Here is a 27,838-nt window from a genome sequence, read left to right as displayed (position 1 = left end):
AGCCTGTGTCCCAGCTCTCTTGTGCCATTAAGTACTGCAGGGTGAAGCAAACCAGTCCCCTCCTCCACACGCATGCCCACCTTGAACTGAATCACTTTCCCCACGTTCTTGAACTCGGGCAACACATCCTCATAGAAGTCTAGGAACTGTTGGTAGGTTTCTTCCTCGCTGTACTCCAGGCTTGCGTCAGGGTCATAGTCATCCCTCCTGCACTGCTCCATTCCAAACGTCGTAAACATGCTCTTAATAAGAAGGGTAGGACTGGATGTTGGGAAATTATGTTTACGTGAACATCTGCGTATGAAAGAAAAGCTTAAATTCACTAGGCCAATAGTTGAAAATTACTCACAAAACAACTGCTTTAGACCAGGCATGGTGGCTCACGCCTGTAATCCCAACACTTTGGGAGGCCGAGGCGGGTGAATCACCTGAGGTCCAGAGTTCGAGACCAGCCTGGCTAACATGGTGAAACCCCAATTCTACTAAAAATACAAAAAATTAGCCGGGCGTGTTGGCGTGCGCCTGTAGTGCCTATAATCCCAGCTACTCAGGAGGCTGAGGTAGGAGAATCACTTGAACCCAGGTGGCGGAGGTTACAGTGAGCTGAGATTGTGCCATTGCACTCCAGCTTGGGCAACAAGAGCGAAACTCCGTCTCAAACAAAAAACAAACAAAAAAACACTTGCTTTAAATTTTGAGATAGAAACTCATGTAATTTAGTTGTTTTGACTTAACTGAAAGATAATAAACCCCACTCAGATGCCAAGTTTCAGCACTTAAGAGGATTTTTTTAAGTGTTGAAACTTGGCACTTGCTGTTTTAATGTCAAGTTGGAAACATTTCAAAGTTCATATACCATTCAGCTGCCTTTGAATGAAGTTCAGGAAGCCTATACATGTTGAACCATAGGGGAAAAGAAGGCCCGCTGATTGGTGTGACAGGATGTGGTGACAGGCATGAAGATGTCACATGCGGGACTGCTGAGAGGAAGGTGGGAACTAACAATGCAATCCTGGTTCTGTACAATCGTCAGTGGACTCAATGTTTAGACAATATAGTAATCCAAGAATTTCCAGTTAATGAAGCAATTCAATCTGATCTGTGTACAGCATCTTGTAGCTTTCATGGCATTTTTACATTTTTCCCCTCTGGTCCTTTTATCCCTTTAGGACAGTGGGGGCTAGTATTTTCACCACTTTGCAAAGACGGAAGCTGAGACCTAGAAAAGCACACTTGCCCAAGTCAGTCATATGGCTTGGAAGAGAGGGATCCAAGCCATCTGCATTAATCTACAATCTGGTGCCTGTTCACGATGGGGTGTAATAAATACAATTTGTTTTTGAGACAGGGTCTTGTTCTGTTACATAGGCTGGAGTGCAATGGTATGATCACACTTCACTGCAACCTTGAATTCCCCGGGCTCAAGTGATCCTTCTGCCTCAGCATCTTGAGTAGCTGGCGCATGCCACCACACCCGGATAATTTTATTTTTGTAGGGACGGGGTCTCGCTATGTTGCCCAGGCTGGTCTCGCACTCCTGGCTTCAAGTGATCCTCCTGCCTCAGCCTCCCAAAGCTCTGGGATTACAGGTGTGAGCTACCATACCTGCATCATTTAATTCTTATTTAATGAAGGTGGCCAACCATTATGAAGAACAATTTTATTTTCATAGTTTAAACTGGACCAAGGCTAAGCTGACCAGGCTGTACCTGAGTAATATTTCAAAAATCCTTCATATGAGTTTACTTTCTTACTTCCTTCCTTCTCCTAACATACAATGAGGAGGAAAAATGTAGTTCAAGGTTCCAAATAAACAAAATTTTCCTGGTTAGGTTGCTAGTTAAAAATTGGTAAGACAAAAACTTTTTTTTTTTTTTTTTTTGGCGAGGGGAGTCCACAGAATTTAGGAAGAAAGAGAGTTGAAGAATAGGACGTGTTGGGAAAAAACAACAATGGCCCTGAAATGACTAAATGTTTAATAACACTCACTTTCCATGTCTGTAATGTCTATCTAAGCACCTACTGAGATAATGCTTACAGAATGCCCAGCATACACCATGCTCAGCTCAGAAATGCTTCATCAACGTTCATTAACGTGAAATTTTCTATTTTCCAAATGACCTCCTGGATTATTCAATTAGAGACCTTGTAATTAGATCCCTCTTCCCAACTACTGATAGAACAAAGAGCAAAGACTCAACCTGACTGGCAACACTAACAGTGAATCAAAATGTTATAAGTATGAAGCACGCAGAGAATTAAACAAGGAACTAATTTAATGAGGTTAAAATTCTGCTCAAGGGATTCCTAGATCTGAATGAACTTGGCCCTAGTTCCCAGGATGTCAAATAAGCATTTGTCAGTTTTGGAATAGAACCAAAGTCCCTGTCTGGGGAAAAATCCCATCTGGCCTAAAGACAGTCCTTATAATCTAAGTGTATACAAAAGGCCAGCCCTATAGCTTTTATTAAAAACTCAGCTAAGAGAAGTGACATTTACGAAGGCAGTCTAAAGCTGTGGTTCCAAGCCTGTGTGGTTCTCAGAATTACCTGGAAAGAACTGAGATTTCTTACTTCCTACCCTAGACCATCTGATCAGACCTCAAGGGGTGGGGGACCCATATTTTCAAAGTAGCTCCCTACCTGGTCCTGAAGATCAGCCATATTTGGGAACCACTGGTTTAGGGCATAATATTTACCCATTATTCTGATACTTAAGTCAGTTTGCTGCAAAAACCCACAGTTGTTGGATATTACCTTAGGCCAAGGATGAACAATAAATGGTGTGGGTATCCAAATGCCCCCTCGGGTATAGCTAACTGACTACTCCTCTTTTTCTTCTTCTCAGGGAAGTGCTCCTGGTACGCATTACCTTTGTCCTACATAGAATCCCCGCATTGCATGTTAAAGTGAAGCTGCAATCATTTATCGAAGGTCACTGTAAGAAACATCCTCATGAAAATTACATATGCAGCTGTTATAAAGCATCTATTAAAGTTATTGTCCACCTTCCTATTTAATGTCTTTGTAAAATATTCCAAGGGAGAAACCTTTAGAATCTGGTGCCAGGAAAATTTCTGTCTTTCTAGAGATACCACTCATTCTTCCTTTTTGGTAAGAATGACAGCTTACTATCTGCTTGAGATGAATTCAAATATGGAGAAATAAAAACCCGGAGAAAATAACTCACTTTCTCTTCCTTTCCTTGCTTTCAATTTCCTTTACTTTCTCTAACTTAATGCGCTAGATCACGAACCTTCTTTAAATCACTTTTGGAAGTAAGTGAGGTATAAATAGACCACTAAGTTTTACCTTCCATTAGTAATTATTACCTTTTAGGAGAAAAACAAATAGATTCCCCTCAAAGCTGTGACTCCAAAAAATACCAATTCCAGCATGGCTCTAGAATTGAACTCTGTACTAATTACAAAAACAACCAACCAAAGAAATGCTGAGGTTATGGAAGTGTTCCTCTGATGCTCTGACAAAACTTAACGACAGAACAGAACAGCTGTACGATCTGGAGCAAGTCACCAAGGCTCTCCATAAAAAGGGAACAGAGCAGTCTACTTGTCTAAAGGGATGGTGCTGGATTTTGTAACTGCAAATTTCGCAGAATTTCATGTCACAACTTATCACTTGAATGATGAAAATCTCCACACTGCTGTTATACTTTGATAGTTGTGATGGTAAAATTTCATATGCCTATGAAAATTTTAAGAAATGTTCGCAGCCAGGCGCGGTGGCTCACGCCTGTAATCCTAGCACTTTGGGAGGCCGAGGCGGGCGGATCACAAGGTCAGGAGATCGAGACCATCCTGGCTAACATGGTGAAACCCCGTCTATATTAAAAACACAAAAAATTAGCCGGGCATGGTGGCGGGCCCCTGTGGTCCCAGCTACTCGGGAGGCTGAGGCAGGAGAATGGCGCAAACCCAGGAGGCGGAGTTTGCAGTGAACGGAGATCGTGCCACTGCACTCCAGCCTGGGCAACAGAGCGAGACTCCGTCTCAAAAAAGAGTAATAATAAAATAAAATAAAATAAAAAAAAGAAATGCTCGCAAACTAATTTGACCACTGTCCATATTTCCTTGAAATGACTTGAGGAGAGATGGGATTTGAGAGCATGACGGGCCATTCCCTCTTCCCACAAGGTAGGGCCTGTCAACCAAGTTCTCGAAATCGTTTAAGACATCTCCCCTCCTCTCACTTATGCCCAACAAAAGGAGAATTAGGCCGGGAGCAGTGGCTCATGCCTGTAATCCCAGCACTTTGGGAGGCCGAGGCACGTGGATCACAATGTCAAGAGATCGAGACCATCCTGGCCAAATGGCGAAACCTCGTCTATACTAAAAATACAAAAAAAATTAGCCAGGTGTGGTGGCATGCGCCTGTAGTCCCAACTACTCGAGAGGCTAAGGCAGGAGAATCGCTTGAACCTGGGAGGCAGAGCTTGCGGTGAGCCGTGATCATGCCACTGCACTCCAGCCTGGTGACAGGGCGAGACTCCGTCTCAAAAAAAAAAAAAAGGGGGTGAGAATCAAGAATCAGGCTACCACGGGTCTTAAATTTGGAGGAAATGTTAGAGATAGATCCTACATGAGGGATCCTGCAGCTGGAAAACCTTAAATGCAATTTGGTTCAACTACCCATGCAAATGTGAACTTACATGGAGTCTCAGTTGTCTCTGAAAGGTAATTCACAGTGCATTTTTCTTTGGTGGGAAGTTTTTTACACCAATCATTACCATTTCTTGTTTAGATAAAGTGTATATCTGAGAAACGGTTCTAAAGGTATCAAAGGGAATAAAGTCTCTTTCCTTTTCTTAGTTCCCAGTTTTTCAAGAGGAGGCTTTCTACTAGTTAGCAGATCCCATGACTCTTTTCACAGACATTCCAGACATCTGCAATCCCACCTCTAAAATACAAAAGGACATACACCCTCGACATTAGTGGCTCTCAATCCTAGGGCACACTAGAGACACCTGAGGACATTTTGAAACTAAGGCCACCCAAGTCCCTGGTATTCTTCTTCTTATTTATTTATATAATATTTTTATATAAATATATAAAAATATATTATTTATTTATTTTACTTTTTTTTTTTTTATAGATCCCAGGTTTTACCATGTTGCCCAGGCTGGTCTCAAACTCCTGAGCTCAAGTGATCTGCCTGCCTTGGCCTCCCAAAGTGCTGGGATTATAGGTGTGAGCCACCGCGCCTGGCCCTGATATTCTGATTTACTCAACTTGAGGTAGGACATAATTTTTTAAAGCTTTCTAGATGACTCTAATGTGCATCCAGGGTTGGGAACCACTGTTCTTAAAAAATGAAAAATGGTGTGAACGCTTAAATTCAAAAAGAAAAAGGAGAGAACCATAGAGAAGGATATATTTTCAAAGAAGAAGAAGAAGAAAAAAAACCTCACAGCATGGATACTTTTATGAATAAAGTAAAGCTGACAGATGACATATGGTTTCTGATTAAATACATCTGAATTTTACTATTCAAATCCCTTTTCAGGATTAATAGGATGTTAAGGTTATGATTAGATCTTCTCTTCTGCAGAATATATGGTGATAATTATCAGATTTTGCCTCAGATGGACTCATTCACCATTAGGAATTATTTACCTACTTTAAGTTGTTCATGAATAAACAGGCCAAATTATAAAAATCACCATTACCTGGCATATAATAGGTGTTCGAAGACTTGCTAAATGACTGAAGAGATCAACACTAGGTTTCCACATGAACATCTTCTTTCAAAAACATTGACCCAAAAGGGGCAGGGAACAAGAAGAGTGTCTCACAGAATAACATCAAGAGTCACAATAATGAAAATGCCAGCAAGCACTCCTGGGGCCCTGTTCTACGGGTATGTGTGCTCATTTCGGCCTCACAGCCCCCTCAGAAAGATGAGACTATGTTTAATCCCATTTCATAGATGAGAGAATGAAGGCACACAGAGCTTAAGCAACTTTCCCAAACTGGCAGCCACTGAAGCCCGTTTTGAACCCAGCGGTCTGTACCTGAGTCTGGGCACACTCACTGACAACAGAAATTAAAACACTTTTCCTCTCCTCATTTGGATCCTGTCTTTCACAGATATCCCTTTACACATGCCAAGTTTTGTTTTTTTTTTTTTCTTTTTGGAGACAGGGTCTTGTTTTGTCACCCAGGCTGGAGTGCAGTGGTGTGGTCATAGCTTACTGCAGCCTGGAACTCCTGGCACATGCCAAGTTTTAAAAGCCTGTTTTGGGGACAGTGTGTGCCCTTCAAAAAATAAAGCCAAGCTGCTCTAAGCTCTTCAAATATATTATTTCCCCAACCCAGTTGTCCACCATGGACTAATGCAGGCTCAGGAAGAAACCAACAAGCAAAGTGGCTTCCTAAAGATGTGGAATGCGAAGGAAGCACCCTCAGAGAACTAGGCTAAGCCCACCCAGGGAACAAGGATAGAGGGAACAGGGATGGTCAAAGCAGAGGATGATCAGCTGGGAAAACGAGAGCAGCAGCAAGAAAGCAGCAGATGTCTGATGACGGACATTTGAAATGGAAACCTGCGCCTCTCCCAAAAGGGGAACTCAAAAACGTCAGCATTTTGAATCACTTCATTCTGACATGATAAAACAAAATTAGTTACCTATCTCCAAATCTGCAAGCTCCTGTTTTACTGTAGAAGGGACAGTTAGCTCGATCCTTCTCCATTACTCTGAAATCCACGGGTGGTTCTGGGTTTTGCCATGTGGTACCATTTTCCAACTGTTGAAAATAACCATGACTTTACTGGTGGAGTAAAAACCCATGAAAGACGAAATGTTTCAAAGTATATTAAAATATTTTCCTCAAAGATAAACATTGTTTCATTTAATAATGCAAACATTTAAGCTGGAACAGGCAATCAAGACTTTACAAACAACGGTACTGAGACATGAGCTCCATGTCTCTCTTGGCTCCTGGTCACTTTCCTTTATCTGGTATCACTACTGCCACCAGGGGCAGTCGCCAAGGTTTCCATCCATTCTAAAAAGGGTCCAAGAAGGCCGGGTGCAGTGGCTCACGCCTGTAATCCCAGCACTTTGGGAGGCCGAGGTGGGTGGATCACCTGAGATCAGGAGTTCAAGACCAGCCTGACCAACATGGAGAAACCCCATCTCTACTAAAAATATAAAATTAGCTGGGCGTGGTGGTGCACACCTATAATCCCAGCTACTTGGGAGGCTGGGGCAGGAGAGTTGCTTGAACCCGGGAGGCGGAGGTTGCAGTGAGCCGAGATCATACCATTGTACTCCAGCCTGGGCAACAAGAGCAAAACTCCGTCTCAAAAAAAAAAAAAAGAAAAAAAGAGAAAAAAAGGGTCCAAGAACTTATTAGGGAACCACCACAGACAGAAATAGAAGTTACTCTGATTCAAGGTAAACCGTCCACTGGAGGCTAACGGTATGTGATGTTGCTTAAACATACTGTAAGGACTCTAAACAGGTCCAGTCCACAGGGGTCATGAATACCATTTGTATTTGTTCATCAATAAAGTTTGTTGTTGTTGTATAAATCAAAGCATCATAAACATGAGTCCAGATATCCAAACATGATCTAACTAACCTACCACGAAACTAACATTACTGGAACTATTATTTCTAAGGAAACATTAATTGGTCTCAAATTATCAATGTAAGGTTTTAAAAATACCTCATTCTCAGCCTGATCCAGCATCTTCTGCAAAGCTTCCTAAAAATGGTGCAAACACAGGACTAATAAAAACCCAGAAGTCAGGTAAGTCACATCTGGTTTCTCTGGTTAAGAATCTCAAGTGGAACAATTAAAACACACACACGCACACAAGTTCTAGTTTTCTTTTGAATCACAGATCTTTTGTGATTCAAAGGATATATTCAAAGGATATATAGCTGAGACTTTTCTCTTTTTTTTTTGAGACAGGGTCTCACTCTGTCACCCAGGCTGGAGTGCAGTGGCGTGACCTCAGCTCACTGCAACCTCCGCCTCCCAGGCTCAAGTGATCCTCCCACCTCAGCCTTCCGAGTAGCTAGGACTACAGGCGCGCACCACCACGCCTGGATAACTTTTGTATTTTCTGTAGAGATGGAGTTTCACCATGTTGCCCAGGCTAATCTCGAACTCCTGAGCTCAAGCAATCCACCTGCCTCAGCCTCCCAAAGTGCTGGGATTACAGGCATGAGCTACCGTGCCCGGCCCATAGCTGAGACGTCCTATTCAAATAGAAAATTTACCAGATCACATTGCAAAATATTTAAAATAGTCTTATAATAGTTTCAATAATAGTAATACTTAGTATATTTGAGTATATATACCATGTCCTAGTTCGTAAAAGGGGGTATTAGTGAATATAAAACACAATGCTAGGCCGGGCATGGTGGCTCACACCTATAATCCTAGCACTTTGGGAGGCTGAGGCGGGTGGATCACTTGAGGTCAGGAGTTCTAGACCAGCCTGGCCAAGACGGTGAAACCCCGTCACTACTAAAAATACAAAAATTAGCCAGGTGTGGTGGCACGTGCCTGTAATCCCAGCTACTTGGGAGGCTGAGACAGGAGAATTGCTTGAACCCAGGAGGCAGAGGTTGCAGTGAGCCGAGATGATGCCACTGCACTCCAGCCTAGGCGACAGAGCAAGACTCCGTCTAAAAAAAAAAATGAACAAACAAACGAAAAAACCCAAAAAACAATGCTAGATGAAATCATAAACATTTAGCAGAAGCTAAAATATGACATGACCAGTGGTAATTAGCATTTAGGAGAAAATTCTAACTTTTAAATAAGGCAAAGGAGGTTCTGCAATACGCCAGTAAATTTCTACCTAATTGGCATTTGAACAAGTTGTACCTATGTTTAACAGACAGTCTTATCTTCCCTAGCCCCTTAAAGCATTACATAAGACTCGTATGTCTAGTTGCTTATTTGTGGTGCTCAAAACAGAACTCTTGTCCTCTACACTCCCTGGCCCACATCCACCTGAATGCTCCCTCAGTGAATAGTGTTGCCAGTCTATCTGTCTATTCAAACTAAAAACCTAAAAATATGACTTGAATTCCTCTCTCTCTCCTTGTCCTCTGGTCAACATGGTGAAACCCTGTCTGTACTAAAAACACAAAAAATTAGCCAGGTGTGGTGATGGGCGCCTGTAGTCCCAGCTACTCAGGAGGCTGAGGCAGGAGAATCGCTTGAACCCGGGAGGCAGAGGTTTCAGTAAAGTAAAAATGATCTGTTAAAAAAGTCTGGTGCAGTGGTTCACACCAACACTTTGGGAGGCCGAGGCGGGTGGATCCCTGGAGGTCAGGAGCTCGAGACCAGCCTGGCCAACATGGTGAAACCCTGTCTCTACTAAAAATACAAAAATTAGCTGGGCGTGGTAGCAGGCACCTGTAATCCCAGCTACTCGGGGGACTGAGGCATATGAATTGCTTGAACCCAGGAGGCAGAGGTTGCAGTAAGCAGAGATCACGCCATTGCACTCCAGCCTGGGCGACAGCATGAGACTCCATCTCAAAAAAAATTTTTTTTAAAAAGAATGATCTGTTAAAAGGTACAGATATAAATGAGACAGAGTCATTCCCTGCTTAAACCCCTTCAATGGCTTCCCATTATAGGAAACATAAAATCCAAACTCCTCCTTCAAATCCAGGAAGCCCTACATGATCTGACTCTGCTTACCCTCCACTGCCCCCTCTCCCTCAGCAACCTCCTCCACTGCCCTTCTCTCCTTTGGACTCTAGATTTCAGGTTCCCTGGCCTTTTTTCAGCCTTCAAGCTTCAGGCTTCTTCTTGCTGAGATCTCTCCACTCAGGTGTCAGGTCAAACATCACCTCCTCAGAAATTTCCTTGAGCAGGCAATCTATAGAAGCACAACTCTATTCTCATTACTCTATCACATCACTCTGCTTTATTTCTTTTTTTTTTGAGACGAAGTCTAGTTCTGTTGCCCAGGTTGGAGTGCAGTGGCTCAAGCTTGGCTCACTGAAACCTCTGCCTCCCGGGTTCAAGTGATTCTTCTGCCTCAGCCTCCTGAGTAGCTGGGACTACAGGCGCCCATCACCACGCCTGGCTAATTTTTTGTATTTTTAGTACAGACGGGGTTTCACCATGTTGACCAGGCTGGCCTCGAACTCCTGACCTCGTGATCCTCTCGCCTCAGCCTCCCAAAGTGCTGGGATTACAGGCGTGAGCCACCACGCCTGGCCTGCTTTATTTCTTTATAGCACTTAATATGATCACATTTTGAATGATCTGTTTTGCTTATCATCTCACACTCCCATATAAAAAACTAGCTCAATGAGAGCAAAGACTGTGTCTTTCACTGCTCTGTCTGTCCGCTAGCGAAGTGTCTAGCATACAGCAGGAACACATACTGCTGATTCTTTTTTATAAGCTTAGAATCTATTTCATTTCCCTCATTTCTCCTTGAAGTCTCACAGATTTCCTCTGAAACAAAAGCATTCCAAAGAGGCCTTAGCTGTTACTGAATTCCTGAAAGACCTCAGTTGAGGAACACTCTACTGTTAAAATGGGAATTAATTCCTCTCTATAAAAAAATGACAAGTTCCAAACAATTTTTCTGCCCCCTAAAAACCTAGCATGATCTTGCCTCATCTGGAAAGAAGTGCTCAAATAAAGGTGTTTAAAATCTGCACTGAAATTAACTGATGGCCTAAGATACAAAAAACAAAGATCGTGGAGGCTGCTTCTGCCCCATATTGACTACAATGAAGACACATGCATTTTTCCCAATTATAAGGTGATTATCCAATTTTATGATATTTAAATTTAGCTGTATTACAGAAAAGACAAATCCTGATGAATCAGTCAAGGGAAGATGAGCTGTGATACCTCTGAAATAAATATACTGTCAAGGAATAGCAGCAAAACATACCAAATCAATCCTTAAAAAAGAATCCTGGAAGATAGAGAAGATACATACACACATATGCCTCACAGATTTTTTTTTTAAAATAAGCAACTGTGTGTTAGCTACAATTGTCTTCATAGCCTAAGTGGAAGAGGAAGTCAAGATTTAATACAAATAACAAAAACTGTTTCCTAGTTCCTCAATATTTGAGTTCCTGATTTCTTTAAATCCTCTAATTCTTGCTGACATGTCATAAGCAGTTCTCTTATGACCTAAATAAATGTGGAAACAAAACAAAGTATTATTCTCTAAAGAAGTCAACTCATATACAGCAGAACCTCAGAAAAACATAACTTGCTATAAAGCAAGGGCTAGCTGCCTGTTTTGTAAATAAAGCTTTCCTGGAACACAGCCATACCCATTCATCTACATATTATCGATGGCTGCTTTCAGGGTACACTGGCAGAGTTGGATGTTTGCCACAGAGACCAAACCATAAAGCCTAAAATATTTACCATCTGGCCCTTTACAACATTTGCCAATGCCCAGTATAAAGGGTAAACAGGGTAAAGCTGAAGAAAACTTTAAGGAATCTGCCACTGCACGGACCCGAAGAAGAGCATCAGAAGGGAACTCTGGTGTTATGTCTAAACTGAAATATGATTCTTTCCAAACAAACAATGAAATGACAAGAAAAAGAGAAAAAAAAAAACCCAAACTCTGACATGCCTACTGCTTATTCTTCAAACTCATCACACAGCACATCCCATGACAGGAATCACCTCTTTTTCTTTCTTCTCCTGTCGTTTCTGCTCCTCCTCTTCTCTCTCTTTCCTCTGCTGTTCTTCCCATTGTTCCTTTAACTTTCTCTTTAAAGGGGAAGAAAAAGTAACTTTGTTTCAGTCACTTTTTAAAAACATTTCACATACAGCGCACATAGATGAAAAACTTAAAACACTGGCAAACTGAATAAGATCAGTTTTTTGTTTTTTTTTTTTAAGTTCAAGATAGGCAACTCTTTTTTTTTTTTCTTTTTGAGATGGAGTTTCGCTCTTGCTGCCCAGGCTGGAGTGCAATGGCGTGATCTCAGCTCACTCCAACCTCCCAAGATAGGCAACTCTTCATGAGAGTTATTATGGTGAAGTAATCAGTTTGTTCACTAGTTACGTGATTCCTACCATACCTCTTGTTCTTCTTGCCGTTTTTTAGCCGCCTCTTCCTTCTCCTTCTTTATTCTGAATTCTTCTTGTGCCTTCTGCTCTCTTAGCAACCACTCCTCATGTAATCTTTGCCTATCAGTATAATGATGTAATCAGATAAAAGAAATGGGCATTAATCCACAAATACACACACACACGAGAGCAAAATGACACATTTTGGGACTGATTCAAATATCACGAAAGCTATTTTCTATTAAAGCAGTCAAGTGGGTGTAAGAGAACGAGAAGAGCAGAGCTTTTGGAAAAGCACAACGTGTCAGCAACTATCTTCCTAATGGGTAATAACTTAAAATCCCTCTTACATTTCATAGGTATATATGGCTGTGACATACTTTACAGAAAAAAGGACACTATGACTTTCCCTCTAGACTGATCACAGTGACGTTTAGGTGACAATAAAATGGGTAGCAAGTTTCAAAGCAGCATCTACCTTTTCATATTCAGAAAGCATTTCCCTTCCTATTCTATGCATTTATTTTTATTTATTTATTTATTTTGAGACAGAGTATTGCTCTGTTGCCCAGGCTGGAGTGCAGTGGCGTGATCTTGGCTCACTGCAACCTCTGCCTCCCGGGTTCAAGTGATTCTCCTGCCTCAGCCTCCCGAGTAGCTGGGATTACAGGTGCCCGCCACCACGCAAGGCTAATTTTTGTATTTTTAGTACAGACAGCGTTTCATCATGTTGGCCAGGCTGGTCTCGAACTCCTGACCTCAAGTGATCCACCTGCCTCGGCCTCCCAAAGTGCTGGGATTACATGTGTGAGCCACTGCACCCAGCCCCTATTCTTAAAAGTAGCAATTCCATCATGGCAGCACGCTGAAAACCCAGTATCCTCTGCCATAAACCTTTGGACTACTACTACACACAGTTAAGAGACTCCTGTGGTTTGCCTCCAAACACCTAAACAGCCAAAAGAAGGAAAATAAAAGTACATTGTGATCATGTTTTTAAAATAAAGCTACAGGTTTTAAGAAATGGAGTTATAAAAATAAATTAGTGAGGGCCGGGCGCAATGGCTCGCACCTGTAATCCAGCACTTTGGGAGGCTGAGGCGGGCGGATCACCTGAGGTCAGGAATTTGAGACCAGGCTGGCCAACATGGTGAACCCCATCTCTACTAAAAATACAAAAATTAGCCAGGCGTGGTGGCAGCCGCCTGTAATCCCAGCTACTTGGGAGGCTGAGGCAAGGAGAATCGCTTGAATCTGGGAGGCGGAGTTTGCAATGAGCCAAGATCATGCCACTGCACTCCAGCCTGGGTGACAGAGCGAGACTTCGTCTCAAAAAATGAAAAAATAAAAATAAATTAGTGAGTGTCTAGTCTATTTTTTATATGACCAATTATAATGAGTGGTATTACCTTAAAGTGGCAAGTGTCTCAGACATCCAATATCACAAATTTCTAATATAAAGAGGGGGTTAGATTTCCAAAGTCTACCTGCCAATTAGGTGTGTAGAACCTCAAATTCATTCTTCCACTGAATTTATAAAAGGGAAATGAAATATGAGAAACTGTTCTATATTACTTCAGCATTATTAGGAGTTCAGTAAAGTTTTATGTCTAGTCTGGGGACCTAACCACAATTTTAAATAAAATATATTACATTTCCAAATACAGATTCCAGGAACACATCTTTTAGCCATGGCAGAAGCTGGCACATTGCATCTATCAGTGTTCCTATGCCATGTGTGAGGGTACCATATAGATGTTTCAGTGTGCACAACTCTGATTTACAAATCTTTTGAAAAACATATAATTGTATATAAATGAACCAAATGATATATAAATTAAGACCACAAGAAAGTAAAATGTTAAAAATTTTTAAATTTAATAACTTGAATATACATCTGCTTTGAAATAGGACATAAAGTCATACAGTATTTTTACATAATTTTCTTGCTTTTCAACAATAGTATGCAACTCATAAAGAAATAAAGATCTAAGGAGCACAAAGATACATGTATGTGATTTAAAAGAAGCATTTCAAATAAACAGGAAAAAAATTACTCTCTTATTTCATACCGTATCTATTGTCTTCATCATAACAGAAATCTATAATAATAAGAACTAGAGCTATCACAGCACCTCTCATCTGCTGACACTGTGTTAAACACTATACATCCATCACCTCCTTTAATCTTCACAATTCTGTGAGGTGGATACTGTGATTGACTTTATCTCCATATTAAAGACAAGGAAATAGAAGCTTAGAGACATTAAGAAATTTCGGCTGAGCGCGGTGGCTCACACCTGTAATCTCAGCACTTTGTGAGGCCGAGGCGGGCAGATCATGAGGTCAAGAGATCGAGACCATCCTGGCCAACACGGTGAAACCCCATCTCTACTAAAAGTACAAAAAAAATTAACTGGGTGTGGCGGTGCGCGCCTGTAATCCCGGCTACTCGGGAGGCTGAGGCAGGAGAATCGTGTGAACCTGGGAGGTGGAGGTTGCAGTGAGCGGAGATCACACCACTGCACTCCAGCCTGGTGACAGAACGAGAGTCCGTCTCAAACAAAACAAAACAAAAACAAATTTTAAAAAAACATGTATCCCAAAAGAGAAAGGTGTGAGACTTGAGCAATCTACAAATAGGTAATAAAACATATAAAAAGATACTCTACCTAATTCAGAAATGTGCATTTGAAACAGTGAAATACAACTTTTCATTATAGTTTTATAAACTGATAATGCCTAGTATGAGTGAAGGTATGGGGAGATGGGCCCCTACATTCACTGCCAGAAGGGCTGCAAACTGCAAACCAGGAAGCCCTTTCTACCTGGCCATCTACATTTTACATGGACTTATGATTTGATTCCAACAATCTCATTTTTAGTCATTTTCTTAAGGAAATAACTGGACAATTACCAAGGATATATAAGCATGGATGCTTACTGCAACTTTTTACATATGAGTAAAAAACCAATATAACCTGAAAGTCCATCAGTAGAGAACTATAAATTATAAATGAATAAACTATGAATAGCAAATAAATTATGCTACATCTGTACAGTGGGTACTGTATTGCCACTGAAATGGCTGAATTAGATCCCTGCATCAGTACTGAAATAAATGCACTATATATTTAGCAAGAAAGCAATTTATAGAAAAATATGTATAAATATCATGCCATTATAGAAAGACACACGTAAAGTACATTTACACTTTCTTTTTCTCTTTCTTAACAGTGGCTATCTTTGGGTGTGTTGCAATTATTAAAGTCTTTTCCCTTTTTACATTTGTTAATTTTTTTTGTTTTTTTTCTGTTTTCAAAAACAATTACAGGTCAGGCGCAGTGGCTCATGCCTATAATCCCAGCACTTTGGGAGGCTGAGGCAGGCGGATCACTTGATCACAAGAGATCAAGACCACCCTGGCCGACATGGTGAAACCCTGTCTCTACTAAAAATACAAAAATTAGCTGGGTGTGGTGCACACCTGTTGTCCCAGCTACTCGGAAGGCTGAGGCAGGAGAATCGCTTGAACCCGGGAGGCGGAGATTGCAGTGAGCTGAGATCATGCCACTGCACTCCAGCCTGGCAACAGAGCGAGACTCCGTCTAAAAAAAAAAAAAAAAAAAGAAAGAAAAAAATTATAAATTAGCAAAAACAGAAGAAAAGTACTTCCATTTTTAAAAAAAATAACATCTAGTTTTAGCCCATCAACTACAGATTTAAATACTTTATACGGGATATTTTATAAGACCTATTTGGTACAAGATTTTATACAGAAGACTGGTACTGGTTAGTAAAGGTTGATAATATTCCAATAAAATAACTTCATTCACTTTAAGTGTTTCAATTAGCACTGACCTCTCTCTTTCCAATAGCTTCTCTTCTTCTAGTTGTTGTTCTTCAATAAAAGTGTCCTCCTCTTCCTCCTTCTGTGAGAGTCCTAGGGAATTTAAATGTTTTATTAAACTGAGTGCTGCAAATCCTTGGTCAAAAATTCAGGAAAAAAATACATGTAATCTTTAATGTATAAAATTATGGTAAAAATCTTTTTCTTAAACTTTCTAACAAAAAGGTCTCTGATCAACCTTCTTTGGTACAACACAAGCATCAAAAAGGACAATAGGGGTGGCAGATAGCACATTACATTTAAAAAGTAATCAATGGTTCCACAATTATACTTAAAAAGGAAATTAGCTTGGCATGGTGGCAGGCACCTGTAATCCCAGCTACTCGGGAAGCTGAGGCAGGAGAATCACTTGAACCCAGGAGGTGGAGGTTTCAGTGAGCCAAGATCGTGCCGTTGCACTGCAGCCTGGGCGACAAGAGTGAAACTCCATCTCAAAAAAAAAAAAAAAAAGGTGGTGGGGGTGTGGAAGGGAACATCCATCTTCACAGAAGAATGGTAACTAAAAAATGGAGAAAAACTTAAGTAGAAAAATCATCACTTTTGCAAGCCCCACTGTAAAAATTTAGACAAAGACATTAAAAACATCGAATGAAAGCTTGCTAGAAGAGTATATTCACACTATCTCAACATATCACCCCAGACATGAGGACTAATTAGAAAAGAAAAAAAAATGCAATGCTTTCCAATGGAGCGATCTGGACACTTTTTTTTTTTTTTTTTTTTTGAGATGGAGTCTTGCTCTGTCGCCAGGCTGGAGTGCAATGGCGCGATCTTGGCTCACTGCAACCTCCGCCTCCTGGGTTCAAGCGATTCTCCTGCCTCAGCTTCCCAAGTAGCTGGGACTACAGGCGCGCGCCACCATGCCCAGCTAATTTTTGTATTTTTAGTGGAGACGGGGTTTCACCACATTGGCCAGGATGGTCTCAATCTCCTGACCTCGTGATCTGCCTGCCTCGGCCTCCCAAAGTGCTGGGATTACAGGCATGAGCCAGCATGTCCGGCCCTGGGTGGGTAACACCTTAACCAGAGTTAGCATCACCGGGAGTGCAACAACCTGACGTGAAAGGTCTCATGATGTATGCAATAAGAAGTTTACAACATCTGCTCTGTAATCCTTTGTTCTAAAGAGTGTTGTTACCTGAAGTTAATCATGAGAAGACAGAACAATCCAGAATACAGGGCATTCCACAAGATAACTGGCTTGAGTTTTTCAAAACAATCAATCCTGGTTTGGGGAAGTTTAAATATGGCCTGTATATGATACCATTGAATTACTGCTCATGTACTCAGGTGCAAGTTTGGTATTGTGGTTCTGTGGGAGAATGTCCTTATTCTCAGGAGTTGCAAGCTGAAGAATTTAGGGGTGAGGTGCTGCTATCTGCAACTGCCATCCAAAAGGTTCAGAAAAAATGTTCTATGTATGTATCTCTTTAAATAGAGAGAAAGAAAGAAAGGCCAAACTTTAACAACTGGCAAATCTTGCTGAAGGGTTCATGGATATTTATTGTGCTCTTTTATTCAACTTTCTGTAGATTAGAACATTTCCCAAATAAAAACATGAAAAAACAACTTTTAATAGAATAGACATTTACATCCTCTCCCATTCAAAATCTGGGAAAAAAATCAGTGAAAGTGGAAGAGAAATGGAAGACTGAAATAATCTTAAAGAAATGTTACAGATGTCAGGCTTAAAGAAAAAAGAGTCTGTTTGTCACATGTGTTGAGTACAGTTCTAACTGAAGGCTCATCCAGTCTTAGATAATTACAATAATTTACTTTTCTTAAGTAAGTAAACTTTATTATTTCAGCAGCTGGAATTAAAATGGGCAACAAATGTAGAATAAGTTCTCAATCATATAAAATAGTATCTAATTGTTCAGATAATTAAATGATCTAATGTACTTAAAGGGCCAGAGAACCTGGCACAGAGGATATGGCCTGACTACTTGCAGAGGTATGCCATAGATTAGACAGGGCATAGACACAGCTCACACTCACAAACACCTGTTGACTGACTCACTCAACTCCCCATCACCTCGAAACCAAGCTCATATACTCCACAGAAGTGATTGCTAACATTTCTGGGTACAGCATTTTCCCCACGTGTACAATCGGACATATGCAATACATACAAATACAATACAGCTGACCCTTGAACAACACAGGTTTGAACCACCTTGGTCTATTTAAATACAGATTTTTTTTCAGTAAACACACTGGAACATTTAGGGGAGATTTGCAACAATTTGAAAAAAAAATAGGTAAGTGGCATGGCCTAGAAACACTGAAAAAAATTAAGAAAAAGGTATGTCATGAATGCATAAAATATATGTACATACTAGTCTATTTTATCATTTGCTACCATAAATATAAATCTATTATAAAACGTTAATGCAGAGCTGGGCGTGGTGGCTCATGCCTGGAATCCCAGCACTTTGGGAGGCCAAGGCGGGCGGATCACCTGAGGTCAGGAGTTCGAGACCAGCCTGGCCAACATGGTGAACCCCATCTCTACTAAAAATACAAAAATTAGCCGGGCGTGGTGGCAGCCCCCCGTAATCCCAGCTACTCGGGAGGCTGAGGGAGGAGAATTGCTTGAACCCGGGAGGTGGAGGTTGCAGTGAGTCAAGATCGCGCCACTGCACTCCAGCCTGGGAAACAAGAGCGAAACACCGTCTCAAAAAAAAAAAAAAAGTTAATGCAGATACTGTTAAGCAATACTGTGCTGGCTTGAGCAGCACATATACAGATACTGTTACAATATAAGTTAAGTGTTTTATTGTTTCCTTGCTTAAAGCATTTGAAACAGGCCAGGGAGCGGTGGCTCATGCCTGTAATCCTAGCACTTTCGGAGGCCGAGGTGGACGGATTACTTGAGGTCAGGAGTTCGAGACCAGCCTGGCCAACATGGCGAAACCCCATCTCTACTAAAAATAAAAAAATTAGCCAGGTGTGGTGGTGCACGCCTGTAATCCCAGCTACTCAGGAAGCTGAGGCAGGAGAATTGCTTGAAACTGGGAAGCAGAGGTTGCAGTGAGCCGAAATTGCACCACTGCACCCTAGCCTGGGTGACAGAGCGAGACTCTGTCTCAAAAAAAAAAAAAAAAAGGATTTGAAACAAAATGATCTCTGACTTCATTCCATTCTAAGACAGAGAAGTTCGGTCTCAAACATTTTTCCTTGAATATTACTATAAAAGTTGTGCTACAACATAATCATTGACAACTTTTTTTAAAGTTAAAATTTATCAAAACTTATATTTATAGACCATATATGGCACATTCACAGTTGGGAAAAATGTAAACAAACATAAATATGCAGTATTAAATCATAACTGCATGAAATTAACTGTAGTACAAAACAAGGAAAAAAACGCATCCAATGAGGTACAGAAGGAAGAAAAAAATTAACTGTAGTACACACTGCACTACTGTAATAATTTCATAGCCACCTCCTGCTGCTATTGCAGTGAGCTCAAATACTATGAGTATTCACTTAAAACACCTTGTGACACTACTCATCTCTGCATGAGCAGTTCATCTCTTCAGTAAATTGTGTATGGCAGTAAGAAGTGATCTCTGGCGTATTTTTCACTGTGTTTACTACAAAATGGTAAACCTTGAATAACATCATGAGACTCACATAAAGTGCGACTAGCGATGCTGGAAGTGCTCTCAAGAAGCAGAGAAAAGTCATGATGGCCGGGCGCAGTGGTGCGTGTCTGTAATCCCAACTACTCTGGAGGCTGAGGCAGGAGAATTGCTTGAACCCGGGAGGCGGAGGTTGCAGTAAGCCGAGTTCATGCCACTGCACTCCAGCCTGGGCGACAGAGCAAGACTCCATCTCAAAAAAAAAAAAACAAAAAACAAAAAAGAAAATCATTGAGGAGAAAGGATATCTGCGTGAATAGGACGCCCAGCTACTTTTTGTATTTTTAGCAGAGACAGGGTTTCACCATGTTGGCCAGGCTGCCCTCAAAGTCCCGACCTCGTGATCCACCCGCCTTGGCCTCCCAAAGTGCTAGGACTCCAGGCGTGAGCCACTGCGCCTGGCCTGAACAGGTTTTTAATGCAGATGAAAGTATCCTATTCTAGAAAAACAACACAAAGGACATTTAGTAGGAAGAGAAGCAAGCAGCAGGATTGAAAACAAAAAGAGACAGGCTAACTCTACTGTTTCATGAAAACGTAGTGGGGTTTATGATCAGAACTGCCCTTATCTATAAAGCTGCTAACCCTCACCCCCAATCCTTGAAGGGAAAAGATCAGCACCAGCTGCCTGTCTTTTGGTTGTACAACTAGAAGGCCTGGACAATGGAAATCCTTTTTTCTGAATTGGTTCCACTGATGCTTTGTCCCTGAAGTCAGGAAGTACCTTGCCAATAAGGAACTGGCTTTTAAAATTCTTTTAATATTGGACAATGCCCCTGGCAACCCAGAACCCCATGAGTTCAACACTGAAGGTGTCAAAGTGGTCTACTTGCCCCCAAACACAATGTTTCTAATTCAGCCTCTAGACCAGGGGGTCGTAAGAACCTCTAAAGCTCATTACACGTGGTACTCTACGGAAAGGATTGTCAATGCTATGGGAGAGAACCCTAATACAGAGAGTATCAAGAAAGTGTGTAAAGATTATACCACTGAAGATGCTATTGTTGTTATAGAAAAAGCCATGAAAATCATCAAGCCCAAAACAAAGTCCTGCTGGAGAAAAAACTGTGTCCAGATATTGTGCATGGCATCATAGGACTTAAGACAGAGCCAATCAAGGAAATCGTGAAAGAGATTGTAAATATGGGGGGAGAAAAGTGCAGGGGGGTCGGGGTGAAGGGTCTCAAGATATCTTGAAGAAATTCAAGAGCTAACAGACACACCAGAGTAGTTAACAAAAGCCAATTTGATGGGGATGAGTCCTTCCAAACCAGTGCAAGGTGATGAGGAAGAAAACTTAGGTGAAGCAGTGCCATAAAACAAATTGACACTAGACAATCTGGCAGAAGGGCCAATTATTCAAGACTGCTTTTGACTTCTTTTATGGACCCTTCTATACTGAAAACTAATGCATTTAAACTAAAGCAAGTGGTGGAAGAATTGGTACTGTATAGAAACATTTTTAGAGAAATGAAAAAGCAAAAATGTCAGACAGAAATTATAATGTATTTCTGCAAAGTTACACCAAGTGCCGTCTACCCTCTTGCCTTCCCTTCCACCTCCTCCACCTCTTCCACCTCTGCCACCCAAGACAGCAAGACCAAATCATCCTCTTCCTCCTCGGCCTACTCAACATTAAGACAAGGAGAATGAAGACCTTTATGATGAACCACTTCCATTTAATGAAGGGCAAATATATTTTCTCCTCCTCGGGATTTTCTTAGTAACATTCTTTTCTCTAGCTTACTTTATTATAAGAATATGGTATATAATACATATAACATACAAAGTATGTGTTAATCAACTGTTTATGTTATTGGTAAGGCTTAGAGTCAACAGCAGGCACTTAATAGTAAGTTTTGGGGGAGTGAAAAGTTATATGCAAATTTTCCACTGTGGGGAGGGGCGGGGGGCGGTCAGAGTCCCTAACTCCCACATTGTTCAAGGATCAAATGTATATCCAATGGTATTATACAGGTTGAGCACCCCAAATCCAAAAATGAGAAATATTTTGAGTGACAACAATGCTCAAAGGAAATGCTCATTGGAGCATTTCGAATTTTGGATTTTTGGATTTGGGATGCTGAACTGGTAAATACAACGCAAGCATTTCAGATAAGGGATACTCAACCTGTACATGTAACTGTACACACAGAATCATGCTATAGTTTTGCAACTTGCTTTTAATGTCTTAATTTCTGACGAGGTAGCTTGTTTCCAGTTATCTCAAGTAGAATGGATGCCAAAGAAGCTATCTGTAATTAAGAGCTCACTATTCCAGAAATCATTTGCCAAGGCACTCCAATCATTTGCCAAGGCACTCTCATAGTAACACTCAACATTCTAGCCTTCTGGGTAATGTTTACCCATCTAACGTGTGCTACAATAAACAGCAGTGTTCCTGGCCGGGCGCAGTGGCTCACGCCTGTAATCCCAGCACTTTGGGAGGCCAAGGTGGGCAGATCACCTGAGATCAGGAGTTTGAGACCAGCCTGGCCAACATGGTGAAACCCCATCTCTACAAAAGTACAAGAATTAGCCGGGCATGATAGTGGGTACCTGTAATCCCAGCTACTCAGGAGGCTGAGGCAGAAGAATCACTTGAACCTGGGAGGCAGAGGTTACAGTGAGCCAAGATCTGCCATTGCACTCCAGCCTGGGCGAGAAAGTGAGACTCTGTCTCAAAAAGAAACCAGGAGTGTTCCATAGTCTACAGTATTCATGAAGTACCACTAGGCAAAGAATTGTGAGTTGGAGTGGGCAAAAGTAGGAGCAGAAGTGCAGAGACAGGTGCTTAGTCTTGGATATGCCATTAGTTACATAATCTTGACAGACCAGTGACCTGGATTTAGTCCATTAAAATGGGCTAAACTACCATGGGACATGACTCGCCTGACTCTCCACAGAGGCTCATTCTGAACACATTTTGCTAAGTAAAAAGGAAAAAAAAAATCAAAACAATACAAATACCAGCTGTTATAGGATTTAGTGCAGGAAAAGAAAAAGAGAAAGAAGTTAAAACAAATTTAGAATATATAATATTTAGAATAAAACAGATTAAATGAACAAAGTAAAGTAGCTGAAAATTTCAAGGGGGGAGAGACGAAGTACAATAAGGGCCTCAATAACTCCAACCTATTCTACTTTTCCTTTTATCCCTGATGCTTTGTTCTGCCTCTAGTGGATGAGTTTTCAACTAATAAGACAGAAATGCTAACACAGGTTGCAGTTAAACACACTGCTCCTTCCATTCTAAATATCCCAGTACTGACACTAAAATAATTACTCAGGAACACCAATGGTAAATAAAACCTCTATGGCTATGTTTCTCAAGGTCCAAGAATCCTAGTTACTTGAGGCCATGGTCTCTGGATTTTAAGAATTGTCTAGGATAATTTCATGAGCATATTCTGGATAATGCGGATGACAATCATTATAAGCCAGTACTACTGTGTGATTTCAGTGCTCCCATCTGGATTTATAACTACTACATAATTTTATAACTAAGTCCTAATTTTATTGCATTAAGCAGGTAGATTTAATACATAAATGTTAGGTTTTGCCATGTGAAGGTCAAATGACCATCTGTACAAATAAAGGTTCTACAGTAATTTCATAGAAAAAGTGGTAAATAACTATAAGGCAACATTAGTAGAGGCATTCCAAACTCCCATCAGTGCCATATACATATTGTGAGGAGCATTAGTTTCACATCATCCCTAGCATTACCTGATGTAGATTTAAATTTTACCGAATGTGTAATTTCATTTAGTTTTATAATTTATAAATGTATTTTTATTTGTTTGTTTGTTTTTTGAAACAGAATCTCACTCTGTTGCCCAAACTGAAGTGCAGTGGCAGGATCTCGGCTCACTGCAACCTCTGCCTCCCAGGTTCAACTGATCCTCTTGCCTCAGCCTCCTGAGTAGCTGGGATTACAGGCACCTGCCACCAAGCCCAGCTAATCTTGTATTTTTAGTAGAGGCAGGGTTTCATCATGTTGGCCAGGCTGGTCTCGCACCCCTGACCTCAGGTGATCCATCTGCCTCGGCTTTCCAAAGTGCTGGGATTTCAGGCATGAGCCACCACGCGCCCAGCCCATATATTGTTTTATAGTCAAACAATGGCTTCAGGCCAGGTGTGGTGGCTCATGCCTATAATCCCAGCACTTTGGGAGGCCGAGGTGGAAGGATTGCTTGAGGCCAGGAGTTCGAGACCAGCCCAGGCAACACAGTGAAATCCCGTCTCTACGAAAATTTTAAAAATTAGTCAGGTGGTCCAGGGGCGGTAGCTCACGCCTTTAATCCCAGCACTTTGGGAGGCTGAGGTGGGTGGATCACCTGAGGTCAGAAGTTCGAAACCAGCCTGGCCAACATGATGGGGTTTCACCCCATCTCTACTAAAAATACAAAAATTAGCCGGGTGTGGTTGCGCACGCCTGTAATCCCAGCTACTCAGGAGGCTGCAGCAGGAGAACTGCTTGAACCCAGGGGGCGGAGGCTGCAGTGAGCCAAGATCGTGCCATTGCACTCCAGCCTGGGCAACAGAGTGAGACTCCGTCTCAAAAAAAAAAAAAAAAAAAAGAAAAAAGAAAATTAGCCAGGTGTGGTGGTGAATGCCTGTAGTCCCAGCTACTTGGGAGGCTGAGGTGGGAGGACTGCTTGAGCCTGGGAGGTGGAGGCTGCTGTGAGCCGTGGTTGTGCCGATGCACATCCCTCCTGGGCAACAGAACAAGACCCTGTCTCAAAAATGAATAAATGAGCTTCATAACTAGTATTATGTTGATATATATTTGAATAACATAATAATTTGGGTAAACCAAGGGTCTCATATTAGTCAAGTTTGAGAAAAACTTGCAAAACGTCTAATTAATACCTTCAACTCCTGCTGGTTTTACGAAGAAAAACATTCACCGAATACTTACTACGTGTGCAAGGACTGTGCTAGCTGCTGTAATTCATGAAGCTTGCAACTGTAATATTAGATACTTTATAAGTTACACAGAATCAGTGGGCGATCATTCACCAAGACTTCCTCTTCCTGCCTTTAGTATGTTAACATTGTTTCTGACATGTGTTTCTAAATAACTACTTGGGGGCAGAAGTCACAGCTATTTTTCCTCCGACACAATATTTGACTTCCTTCTGACACTGGGGCTTCAAGTTAGGGCTGGAGTGGACAGAGCAATTTCACAACACAGAAAACAGAATAAAGAGTCCATCACCTGAGTCTCTCAGTCGAGCAAGTTCCTGCCGACGTTTCTTTCGTTTCTCCTTCTTCAGGGCGGCCCTGTACTTTTTGTGGCTGGAAGATTAAGACATATACACGACGATCAGCGGCTACAATGCAGCGCTGCCCGAGCTCCCTGCTCCTCTGTGCCCAATGAAAGGAAATAGTTCGGGTGCTGAGGAGAGAAACCTTGCTTCCTGTATTTTAATTACAGAACAGCCATCTATCATCGCCTCATCCTCCCACTCCCAGACAGTTCTTCTCCATCCGCCAACCTGATCCTCTCCTCGCTTGCCTGAGCCACAGCCGCCCGTGCAAGTCCGGGGAGGGCACCAGGGCGCGCACCAGGAAGGAATGGAGCTGCCGCGGTGGCTCACTTAGCTTGGCCCAGCTTCTCTTTTCTTCCTGCCACCACATCCTCCATGCCCACGATCGGCCCGCTCGCCTGCTCATCTCCCCGTACGGAGCTTACCTTGGTTTCTCGGGAAACGTCATCTTCTCGGGCGCAGCCATCTTGCCGGCACCGCCCCGCCCCTCCAGGTCTGGCAGGAAAGGGCGGGCCTAAGAGCCGAGACGGGCACGCGCAGGCGCGGGTACCGAGCAACCTTCACCAGCGTGGGACTTGAAACGGAAAGCCGGAGGTACCCTTCGGCGGCTCGTCTTCCAGAACCCTGCTCAAATAAATATCTCCTTCCAGCAAAAATACCCTGGGGCTTTTACCCCGCCCTAGAAGTAATTGTCGCTTCAGCACTTGCCCAGTGCTGTATCACTGTCTCCCTCCTCGCCCTAGCAGGACGTGTTGTGGCTAGGAGGTTAAAGTCGTACTCTGCCGCTTTTCTCAGCATCCACTCATGAAGTCACATCCCGCACAGAGCTGCTCGCTCGGCTTTATTTCCGACCTGTCCAGGTTCCGCGTCCTTCCGCCGATCCACCTATCAGCGCCTCAGACAAAGCTCCAGACTTCGCTCCCTGCCAGTCACACCTGTTCTGGTCCCGTAAGCAAACCTAACTCCCAGGGCTGCAAAGCTGTTACCTCTGCCCCTGAGGAGTTTACAATCGAGGGGGCAGAGAAGAACCAATACATAATATGATGCAGGCAAAGATGAAGTTTACCTAACATAGTCCACCAAGGGATTCAGGGAGAGCTCTTTTTTTTTTTCCTTTTTTCTTTTTTTTTTCAGTATCACATGCGACTCAAATGCAGTATCAGGGACAGCTTTCTGATGCTAAGAGTTGAGTTTGGAAAGAAGATGCCCTTTACCCAGACGGAGAAGGGTGGGAATGCAGTTACAGTCAGATCAGCATAAGCAAAGGCGCTGAAAGGTGAAAGTGGAATATGCTGGGAACAGCAAGAATTTTGGCAATCGAATTTATTTATTCATTTCTTATATATTAGAGACAGGGTCTTGTCTTTCACCCAGGTTGGAGTGCAGTGGCGCAATCACGACTCGCTGCAGCTTCGACCTCCTGGGGTCAAGCAATCCTTCCACCTCAGCCTCCCGAGTAGCTGGGAATACAGGCGCGAGCCACCACGCCCGCCCAGCTATCCAATTTAAAGTGCAGTTCGAGGCTGGGTGCAGCGGCTCACGCCTGTAATCCCAGCAATTTGGGAGGCCTAGGCGGGTGGATCACCTGAGGTCAGGAGTTCGTCAGCCTGGCCAACATGGTGAAACCCCGTCTCTACTAAAAATACAAAATTAGCCGGGTGTGGTGGCACATGCCTGTAGTCCCAGCTACTCTGGAGGCTGAAACAGGAGAACTGCTTGAACCCAGGAGGTGGCGGCCGCAGTGAGCCGAGATGGCACCACTGCCCTCCAGCCTGGGCAACAGAGCAAGGCTCCGTCTCAAAAAAACAAAATAAAGTGCAATTCGAGAATATCAAGGAATACAGTTGTAGTGATGAGCTGGGAGGGCTAGGTTAAGGAGGGCCTGGTGTGCCATGTTAAGAGGCTCTGTTTACATTCTGTAGAGACAACAGTGAACCGTTGAAAGCTTTTTAAATAGAGGCTTATTGTGGTTGTGTTTGTGTTTTGGGTAAATCACTCTGCTTTGCAATATAAAGGATTTAAAAGATAAAACTAGAGTATCACAATAATCTAGGTGAGAGGTGTTGAGGAATTAAACTGGGGCAATGAGAGTTGGGATTGAGAAACTAAAAATCATCCCAACTAATAATCAGACTGTAATGTACACATACAAGGCCAGGGACAAGGCCAAGCAAAAAATGTTCCTCACAAGGATGCATTACAGCTGTAAAATGACTAATAACCTCTATCTTTTGAGTGATTGAATAGCTTCCTTGGCCTACCTTTGTTCCGTTCTCCTCCAAATTAAACTTTGAGATACTCAATTACTAAACTGCCTTCCTTCCCCTAATCCCTCCTTAGAATTACTCAGCTGAAGCCCAAACTCTGCATAAAACCTCACCCTAATCTCTCTTATACTGACACACTTGGAGCAACACATATGCCCTTCACCCCCAAGTTGACCTTGTCCAGCTCAGTGCATTGGTTGGCTGTGATCTTGAGTAAATTCCTTAATGTCTACTCCTGTTTTCTCATTTGTAAAAATCAAGATAGTAGTAATAGTTCCCATCTCATAACCCTTTTATTGTGAAAACTGAGTAAGATAAGCCATGTTATATGCTGATACAGTGCCTAGCAATAGTGAATGCCTCCAAAACTTTAGCTGTTACATCATCATCTCATCACCATCATCATTAGTGTGAAAACTTCCTGACCCCTCGAGAGGGGATGAGGCGCTGTATGCATTTCCAGTACAAGTATTCCACCTTTTATAACATCTATCATGGTTTACTACACATTGTCACCTTTACCTTTCTGCTTCTTGACTAAATCTTAAACTAAACTCTCTAGTTGGAGGTTTGGCAGTTGTATCCCCAAACTAGAGTGCCCTGGATGGCACAGAATGTTGTAGCTATGCAACTCACCAATTTTGCTGGTCCCTGTGATCAGAATTTACGCTGAGAATTGC

The 27,838-nt window shown here is 42.1% G+C and overlaps 1 protein-coding gene across 9 annotated transcripts in view; it reads right to left on the bottom strand.

The window, feature by feature from the left end:
* Nucleotides 1–27,274, bottom strand: part of ZRSR2 (zinc finger CCCH-type, RNA binding motif and serine/arginine rich 2) — a 38,383-nt gene extending 11,109 nt beyond the window's left edge. For 3 of the 9 annotated variants that reach the window (XM_003805354.8, XM_057301178.2, XM_055106769.2), the window contains exons 1-8: nt 25,317–27,274; nt 24,840–24,919; nt 15,917–15,998; nt 12,067–12,175; nt 11,666–11,752; nt 7,691–7,729; nt 6,645–6,763; nt 81–294 (exon numbers count right to left, since the gene is read on the bottom strand). In XM_003805354.8, the coding sequence (XP_003805402.2) occupies nt 81–294; nt 6,645–6,763; nt 7,691–7,729; nt 11,666–11,752; nt 12,067–12,175; nt 15,917–15,998; nt 24,840–24,919; nt 25,317–25,357 (771 nt within the window). In that variant the 5' untranslated portion in view covers nt 25,358–27,274. The other 6 variants (XM_055106767.2, XM_034949934.3, XM_063601897.1 and 3 more) reach the window with 3 other exon arrangements.
* Nucleotides 27,275–27,838: the final 564 nt, after the last annotated feature.

This window comes from Pan paniscus, chromosome X (assembly GCF_029289425.2).
Source record: "Pan paniscus chromosome X, NHGRI_mPanPan1-v2.0_pri, whole genome shotgun sequence".
In the NCBI taxonomy this organism is placed as follows: Eukaryota; Metazoa; Chordata; class Mammalia; order Primates; family Hominidae; genus Pan; species Pan paniscus.
The sequence above is the reverse complement of the archived record's forward strand: the minus strand, read 5'-3'. Positions and strand labels throughout refer to the sequence as shown.